The sequence below is a fragment of the Bactrocera neohumeralis genome, chromosome 3 (genome assembly GCF_024586455.1).
Source record: "Bactrocera neohumeralis isolate Rockhampton chromosome 3, APGP_CSIRO_Bneo_wtdbg2-racon-allhic-juicebox.fasta_v2, whole genome shotgun sequence".
Taxonomy (NCBI): Eukaryota; Metazoa; Arthropoda; class Insecta; order Diptera; family Tephritidae; genus Bactrocera; species Bactrocera neohumeralis.
This window is the reverse complement of record NC_065920.1, coordinates 39,532,551-39,542,643: the sequence shown is the minus strand read 5'-3', so window position 1 is coordinate 39,542,643 and position 10,093 is coordinate 39,532,551. Positions and strand designations below refer to the sequence as shown.

Here is a 10,093-nt window from a genome sequence, read left to right as displayed (position 1 = left end):
GAAGTTGTGTGATATAAATTGCGACAAAAAAGTACCCGGTAAATTTTAAATAAAACGCAACCTATTTAATTTTTCATCAATATTTATTTTGTCGCATTCAACGTAATCCCCAGCGATTTTTTACATTTATGGTCTTCAGCTCCATCAGCGATTTTTTTTACTTTTATTAAAACTAGTTTGACGGAGTGGCAATTTCAGTTTGGGAAACAAGAAAAAATCACACGGAGCCAAATTTGGTGATACGGTGGTTGATTGATGTTATTCATTGCGTTTTTGGCCTTAAATTCGGTCAGAATCGCACTCTTTTCGAAGGCCGTCCAGAACGAAGCATGTTTTCAACGATCTCTCGACAGTCTCTGAGAGGCTTTATACCACTCGTAGAATTTGCTTTTGATAAAATTTAATCACCGTAAGCCTTTTCCAACGTATCGACCGCACACGAAATTCGATTAGAAATACAAAATTTTAGACAAATTCTTTGTTCGACATTTTTATGAATTTAATTGCAATTTCCGGGAGCTTTTTTGTTTCAATGTCTTTCTATATCTATATATCTCGATTGCTTTACGAGCTACTTTAATACGATTATAAAGCAAGTAGCACTCGTTTATCGAAAAGAAAAGTGCTAGGCAGTAAATGCTAATGATCAAAATACACAGAAATTATGTAAGTCGGTTTTTCAACACTTCATAATTTGTTTACACATGTACCTTCCAGCATAAGCTGCCGCACTTTGAATAAAAAATTTGGTAAATAAACAATTGTCACGCATCTTTACAAAAACAAAAAAAAACAAGAAAGGTATGAAAAGGGAGCGGAGCAGTGATTTGTGGCCACACGACTTCGCCACATCAAAGCCATTCAAACAAATAAGTAAATTTTTTATGGCGCTGATACTTGATAGACAAGGGAACATAAAAAATCGATCCCGATAAAGTCCCGAAATATGTTTATTTAATCGGTGTATGTATATATTTAACATAACATATGTATGTCGATAAGTAGTAATTTAAATAAGCAAAAATACAAATTATTGAATCGGTTGTGCATTTGAAGTCAATAAACAAAAATAAGGATCCTTTTATGAGTGGTCGATTTTCGACATTGACGGACAGTGCAAAGTACAAAAGTATCGTATACATCATACATGAACTTGACATCACTAACATTTTCGCATGCCTCTTCCTTTTGCTCCCGCCATTGCTTTCCTCGTGTTTGTAACAACTTGCGTACATCACTAGCACACCCTCAGGTTAATATCCAATAAATTAAAACAAACTAAAAACAGATGTATACAAGGCACGGAAGCTAGTGAATAATAAACATTAACAATACTAAAATATCGGTTCATTTTAATATTTTATAAGGGGAAACACTACTTTCGGGATGTTGACTTTCTTATTCATTTAAATGTTCGTTTTCAAAAAAATACACTTATCCTAAATAATCAGCTAGTAAAAAATTATGGAATTTTTTAAATATTTTGTGAGAAATTACAGAAAAAGGAGGGTAAGAAAACCTGGTAAGAACTAACAAATGTATTACCTCCGATAAATTTTCGGTTGTGAATTATGTGCAAACAATTACTCTAAACTTTCATAATCATTTTGTGGTTACCCTAACCTATAAAATCAAATTTGACATGACGCCCTTAAGGTTATCATCATAATCAATGCAAATAGATTTTGTTTTACAACTCTGACAGCTGCAATCAAGCAAACGCCATTCTTAGCTGCCAAAAGCATGTTGTTGAGCGTGAAAAAGTTACTTTCAAATTAAGTATTCGCTGCAAATGCTAAACAAGCTAATACATACATACATACATAAATATATTTATTGAATACTCATGTGTATGTCTAAATAAATTTTTCTACTCGGCAATACCAGTAAAAAAATGTTATTAAGAAAACAAAATGTACAGATCCGTGATCATCGGAAATTCCATCGAAACTGTACGTGAATTCATCAAAAGTCAGCCGAAATCATCATTGAAATTCATAGAAATGGAATTGAACTTCTCCAAAACATCGATTTATCGCATTTTGACCGAACATTTGGGCTTACGAAAGGTGTGTGCACGGTTTGTTCCGCACAAACTGACTGACGACCAAAAATTGCTCAGAATCCAACATTCGAAGGACGATTATTTCACCAAAAATCACATTTTAACCATTAACCACTCCTCGTATTCACCTGATATGGCACCGTGCGACTTCTTCCTTTTCGGAAAAATGCATTTGCCCATGAAAGGAAAGCGTTATGCAGACGTAGAGGCCATTCAAAAGGCTTGCACCGGCATACTGGCGGCCATACCGGCCAACGAGCTAAAACACTCGTTCGACATGCTTTTGGACCGTACAAAAAGCTGTATTGAAGCAGAAGGAGACTCTTTTGAAAAAAATAAATAAATCTTTTTTTAAAGTCCTGTTTTCTTTGGAACGCACCTCGAATAACAGGAAAGCCAAAAAGTTGGTATGGCTTTAAAGGAAAACATATTCTTTTCGTAGAACTCGATTTTCTTTTAAACATAATTACCTTCGAGGGAGATGCACCAAGTGTAACCAAAATGCAACTTTTCGATGTACATTTTTTAGTACGAGTCACCTTTTGCTTCAAAATAGGTCTCGTGCTTGGCGATTTCCTTCCAATAAACCTTCAATTGGGATTTAGGGACAACCGAAGAAGTGCAGGCTTAGACAATGCGTCGATTATGCAGAGCTTTTCCATACCCAAACATTTATCAACAATACGTTGTCATACCGTTGCTTTCATACCGTTATGCCTTCGACAGATACCTGATGATCTATCCGTTCCAGCATTTCGACTGGTAACTGACGAATGACGCGTGCTGTTTTGCTTCAAGGCCTGAATCGAAGGAATGCCCGGATAGACTCTAAATTTTACATATCCTCACAGAAAAAAGTCGAACGGTGTAATCATACACTCTTGGGGTCCGACACAAAACGTGAAATTATCTGCTCAACGAAGTGTTCCCTCTATAAATTCATTGATTGATACGATGTGAGGGAAATGGCGTCGTCTTATCAAATAGTCGGTTATTATGGCGCGATAACGGTCGCCATTAACGATTACCGTCATCATTTTTGAAGAAATTTGGACCGTTGCTTTTACTGATTGCCCACTGAGCCAGGAATCGACCTCATCGCTGAACAAAATTTGGCGCGAAAACGTCAGATTTTCCCCCATTGAACGCGATGTCGCTTGGAAAGGTCCAACGGCTTCAGTTCTTTTATATAAGTTCATTACCATTTTTTAGCTATGTTTCTTGACATACCACAATGAACGAGGAAAATACTACAAGTCCAATACTCGCATGGTAAAAATTATCTTCAAAAAGTAAATGTCATGAACCAATCTAACGTTTCAAATAAAGAACCGATGAGATTTTGCTAATTTTATGCGTTTTTTTTTTAAAAAAAGTTATCAAGTAAAAATCACCCGATTTGAACGAGGAAAATACTACAAGTCCAATACTCGCATGGTAAAGTGCTAGTATTTGGTGACGCATATGTGATATTCGGTCGTAGTATGATTGATTCGCTTAGAGCAAAGCCAACATAACTCTACTAAAGCCTAATATTATATGAAAAGTTTGAGTATATCATCAAGTTCAATTCACCGTGTTTAGTTTTTTGAATGCCATAATTTGGACTGAATTCAGTATTGGATGGTCGTCTGACAAATTAACAACACATTTTTTCCATAACAAACAAAATAAGATTCATCATTGTCGAATAATATGATGAATGCCTTATACTTGGACAATAAAAATAATAGTGAGAACGCCAAATTTGGAGGTCCTATAAATTATTTATATATGATCAGCGTGACGATATGATTCGTATATCCGTCTGTAGTATATACGAGATACTAAGGATCTAGCTTAGTTTTTGAGATGTCGATCTGAAACTTTGCATACGTGCTTTTCTCTCCCAGAAGCTGCTCCGGAACCGGAATATATAATAAGAATATATCTTCACGAATTTATGCCATGTATTATTTTCCAAGGCAGCGGCACAAAATCCGAAATCCTCAGACCGAATTATGCCATATGACTGACCGATCAAAATCAAATTCAAGTTTGGAAACATTTTTGTATTTGTGAAGGGCATTATAGCTTGAAACCATAGCGTTTTTATTGTTTTTCTTATCATCGACAAACAAAATATATTGATTGCATCATCTACGAACGTTTTTATTTGGCTGTATTTATTGCCGCCTATTCGTTTGATTCGCAAAACAAGCGTTAGTACCTGTTTAACAGTGCCGACATGCGTTACTCCCACTGGAATCCGAAGTTTATTCGCGGAAATAAACATTTGCTCAAGTTTTCGTCAATATCGAATGCTGAAAGTAAGCCATTTCAATTCGAAACTCATTTGACTGTGCGCAGCGAGAAAACATACAATAAAACGGATTTACCTATCGAATTCAAAGTCTCGCCGGAAAGTTTATTACACTTAGCCGCCAGAGTTGTAGATGCCTTGCCATTACCAGACGTCTATCGATGGACTAATGGGGACGTTTGTAATTGGTTAAAGTGCCTTGGTTATCCACATTACGAGGTGAGCAAAATTTAATTGGACATGTTCACACACGCAAACATGTTTTGGGAATATTGTGTTTCAAAATTTAATTACTTTCAATATTCCTCTACGAAATGTCTAGATATAACCAATATTTGAAGAAATAGTTAAAACAAAAAATTTAGTATTTAAAAGTTTAATTATAATTTCGGAAGGTTAATAATTCATATGATACGTGGCAAAACTGATAAAATTTACATAAAACGGGTAAAAGTGACATCAATAACGGATTGAAAAATCCAAAATATAGGAATTCATTCTCAACCGTCTCTTCCGTTCTTATGGTCAACCTTGTAAGGTGGGAAAACTTCATGGAATTATGTGGTCCTGATTTGAATTGTCGGTGAAGCTATTCAAACACGGCGGCGAAGAACTGATAAGGAGCATACATCAGCTTCTTTGTAGAATATGGTCGGACGAAAGCATGTCAGACTATTGGTATTTAAGTGTGCTCTGCCCAATCCACAATGTGCGCCAAATACCTTGCGATAAGCCTCCTCAACATTGCATATATGGTTCTATTCAACGTATTATGTGAAAGATTAAAGCCCACCGTCAAAAAACTGATTGGACCTTATCAGTGTGGCTTTAGACCTGGAAAAACAACAACCGGCCAGGTATTCACCATGCGCCAAATCTTGGAAAAGACCCGTGAAAAGAGAATCGGCACACACCAGCTCTTCGTCGACTTTAAAGCTGCTTTTGACAGCACGAGCTGCTTCTATGCAGCTATGTCTGAATTTGGTATCCCCACTAAACTAATATGGCTGTGTAAACTGACGTTGAGTAATACCAAAAGTTCCGTCAGGATCGGGAAAGACCTCTCCGAGCCGTTCGATATCAAACGAGGTTTCAGACAAGGCGAATCACTATCGTGCGACTTTTTCAATCTACTGCTGAAGAAAATAATTCGAGCAGGTACCATCTATTATAAAGTGTACAGCTGATGGCATACGCCGATAATATTGATATCATTGGCCTCAACATCCGCGTCGTTAGTTCTGCTTTCTCCAGACTGGATAAGGAAGCGAGGCAAATGTGTCAGGTAGTGAACGAGGGTAGGACGAAATATCTCGTCATGACTTCCGAATGGATGAAAACGCTCCAGCTCTGGAAGTATTCGATGCCTTACCCACCGGGGGAAGCAGAGTAAGAAGAATATCTCCACTCCTCTGGAAATACTAAGAGGAGAAGGACCTGGCTACACTTGGAATCTCCAATTGTCGCCAAACAGTGGGAAGGAAGAACGATTGGCGCGTTGTTGTAAACGCGGCTATGAGCGGTGCCTATGCCAATAAAGAGGAAGAAGAAGATTTGGCTGTATGCCAAATATTTATTATTCGCTAATAATTCAGGGAAATAAATGGTATCTGCAATTTTATCACTTCCCAACATTAACTCTTTAATATTTTAAGATAACATCTGTACTAAATTGGCGAAACCGGACCATAACCATGCCCTTCGCCCACGTCCTAGACATAGTTGCCTATGTTTATCATAACAGTTATTATATACATGAAAGTAACGAGACGAGTAATTAAAATAGCATTCCTCTTTCTATTATACAATACATATTAAGCAAACCATGCCTGACGCTGATTTTAACTAACACTAACACTTAATTCAAAGTTTCGGCATATTGTACATATTCATATCATCTATTTAATATATACATATATACAAATAAATACTCTAATAATAATGTAAAATATATTACTTTTAGCACACTTTTCGTGCTAACTTAATCACAGGACGGAAGCTTCTGCTAATCGATGCCAATGCATTATGTGCAATGAACATAAAAAATTTCAGCGATATCAAACGATTAGCAAAGGGCATACGTCAACTATTCTATTTCGAAATGATTAAATTTATGCGTCGTATATCATTGCCGCCACAACAGCATTACGAGCTCTACAAACTCTTTCAGACGAGGAGTGGTTATGCGCATTTAAAACGCTCCGATCTCTGGTGCCAATTGAAATTGTTGCGAGAAAAATCAAAATATCCGTGCCACTGGGATATAATCGAACACTGGCTGTTACGGGAGACGAGAGAGAGAGAATTGTTTGGTGCCCTGAATTGATTTAATTTAAGTAAAAGTGAAATGGATATATACATAAAGATATATACATACAAAAATTTTATTATTTTTATGAAAAAATAAAAATTATTAAAAAAATGTTTTTAAATTAATTTTATAATTAATTTTAATGGACTAGGTATAAATTGAAATAAAAGTTTACTATTATTACACCGCGGTGCACCGGTCTACAGGATTTTTGCGCACGGGTTATGCATACTTATTTTTGTTGCTTTTATACCTCAAAATAATAATACGAATAAAAACAAGTTCTGAATTTGCTTTTATGTAAAAAAAAATGGAGAAATTCAACTCAATAAAAATACACAAAAATTTTAGATATAAATAAGTTAATAAAAGCTACCGATCTTCCGACTTTAAAATATACTCCAAATGTCTTTTTATGAACTTTTTCTTAAATATAGTCCCCAATACAGTATATACGTACTGGCCTTGGTAGAGTCTCTCAAATTCCATTTGATCTTGATGGAAGCGTTCTCCTCGTTCTTTTAAATGAGTCTTTTAATATATCTACCATAAGTTTGAATGTAACATGTGCATCTTTAGAGACATTCTCCATCTGATGGTGGAGAACCCGTAAAGGTATACTCTGCGATCTGTGATCTGGTTGCTTTACAACAACGTCTCTTCTAGGTCTAACACTAACGAATTTTAGTAAGGTTAAACAAGTTAAGTTGCTAGATTCAAGAGGAGTAGTCATCCTTTATGATGTCTGCACTTGACCCGAATTTTAACAGATACCTCCTCCAGTGTATCATACCCAGATGCTTACAGCGTAATCTTGCCAATGCGGGACGAGTTCACAGGAGATGCGCCATTGTTTCCCTAGTGCACTGCTCCAGACATTTCCTTATTCCCATCATGTTCCTACGGTCTCTTCTATCGAGTACCAATAGGAAAATTATGTACTTGTTTTGAACATGACTTTTGCAGTTTTGCACCCAGGTAGCTCGTTCCATCGGGTTTCGATTTTCTTTACCATGCTTCTGTCGAGATCGTCGTATAGACAATGCATGGATTTCACAATGTTGATCACGTTTTCGGATGTTAGCCGTAATCCATTCTTGCCAATCTCATCCACTATTTCATTGTCCTCGCCGCTTTTGTTGCCTGGCACCCATTAAAAGTGAAGTTTTCTTGCTTCTGGCAACACTTTTGACTGCTGCCTTGCTTCCCAAGATACTTCTGGCCGACATGCGATACAAGGTTCTGCTTTGATTGCTGCTTGGCTGTCTACATATGTAGATGTTGACTCTGGAATTGGCCAGCTTTCGCAATAGCAAAGACCTCATCTTGAAATATACTGCAGTAGTCCGGCAATTTAAAAGGCTGCCTAATGTTTAACTGGACAGTATATTCCCACACCATATTTCCACAGACCATTTTTGAGCCATTCGTATAGATGTTTAGAGTGTTGCGCACAGCTAACATACCTTTACGTCAGCAATATTGTTCTAAGTTCACTTTGAACCTTCTGTTCCAGTTGAAAAATGGGATCACCGAGCTATACCCGAAGGTTCTAACCTATCCTACATAATAATTAGTTATTTGCTAATGATTGCCACCCTCCTTCCTCGAAATAAATGCAACCAATCCTTCAATCCATTAAATATTTTATGGATATTTAGATCCAGGAGGTGTTTATGCCATTTGTTATTAATTGTAAGTATTGAAATATCCTCCCAGATTGATATACCTTTTTAGTCATCCGCCTCAACACTAATACTGACTAATATTCTGAAAATAAGGGGATCATTAACGTATCATTTTGCTGCGGAATCCAGCGATTTACGACTCTAGCTGTATTGGTTAGAGCAATAAATCCAGAAAAATCCACGGTAAAGGTTGCTGATTTCAGGAAACACATTCTCAAGTAAGTCTTTGTAGTTCGCTACATTCATTTTAGACGAAACAAATTGCAATTGACAAATTCCATAATATGAGATGTCACACCAAACCATAAATTTTTTTTTATACGGTCATGATAGCGGAGAAGACGTTCTTCATTTTCAAAATCGTGTAAGTAAAAGTTAAGTTTATTTAATCAGATACGTCCAAGGGTATTTATTTAATAAATGCATCTACTATAAATCTACATACTTATTCATCATGTACTTATGTACATATATACGTCGACGTATTAATTGTGCTAAAATATTCCAAGGCAACAACGGCATCTTGTTCGCACCTTTCAGTGACTACCTGATCAATATGTTTGTGTGCTCGTTGCTAAATGAACCAAATTGTGCATCCATTGTAACAATAGTCCCTATTTGTTATGGATAATACCACAGAAGCAGCGGCATTGTTCTGTTCACACAATTGTACACAGATAAGTACGCAAAAGACCCTGCAACAAATGCGAAAATTTTATATCTCAAAAACTACTACAACGATTTGTTATAAATTTGGGGCACAGTAAATGTAACCTCATAAAGTCTATTTTCCATATAAATTATATTTATATTTAATCAACTAATCTTATAATCAAAACCAATATTTACAATACACAAATATTAGCGTTAATATCTGGTTGCAAAAATAAGTGAAATAGGCCGATTTCTTCACTTACACTCGTGGCCACGCCAACCTTACCACTCAAAATTTTCAAGTATTGTGCATATTTGAATGCATTTTATAGCGGTACTTATTGCGGTATAGAAATTTTTTATTTAGAAATAAGTTAATGACATGTTATTAAACAAAAATATTAAAAATTAAAAACAAAATGAGCTCGAAATGTAAGAAACTGACATGCGATAAAAAAATGATATTTTTGATGTTTTTAATTTAATTTCATTTACACTATATTTGAAATTAATATTTTATTTTTTTTATTTTTTTTTAATTGAAACACAAAGTTTAGTCACTTTGAAAACAATAAAATCAGACGCTTTGGTATAAACAAAAAAAACTAATTTGTGTTTTACTCATTAAACGTAATAAATTAAAAACTATAATTATAATTAGATAATATAGTTTAGTTTAATTCTGCTTACTAAAAACATAAAAAAACAAGTAAGGAAGGGCTAAGTTCGTGTGTCACCGAACATTTTATACTCTCGCATGGTAAAGTGATAATCGAGATTTCATAATACGTCATTTACATATTTTTCAAATACCGTATTTTTGTAAAGTTTTATTCCGCTATCTTCATTGGTTCCTAATGTTTATACTCGTATTATACAGAGAAGGCATCAGATGGAATTCAAAATAGCTTTATATTGGAAGAAGGCGTGATTGTGAACCGATTTCACCCATATTTCGTACATGTCATCAGGGTGTTAAGAAAATATTATATACCGAATTTCATTGAAATCGGTCTAGTAGCTCCTGAGATATGGATCTTGGTCCATAAGTGGGCGGCGCCACGCCCATTTTC

General features: G+C 35.6%; 1 protein-coding gene across 1 annotated transcript; it reads left to right on the top strand.

Moving 5' to 3' along the window:
* Positions 1-4,259: 4,259 nt before the first annotated feature.
* LOC126752681 (uncharacterized) lies at positions 4,260-6,747 on the top strand. The gene is made up of 2 exons (XM_050463650.1): positions 4,260-4,586; positions 6,331-6,747. Exons 1-2 carry the CDS (start codon positions 4,293-4,295, stop codon positions 6,691-6,693), a joined length of 657 nt encoding a protein of 218 aa, XP_050319607.1. The 5' UTR covers positions 4,260-4,292; the 3' UTR covers positions 6,694-6,747.
* The last annotated feature ends 3,346 nt before the right edge of the window (positions 6,748-10,093 follow it).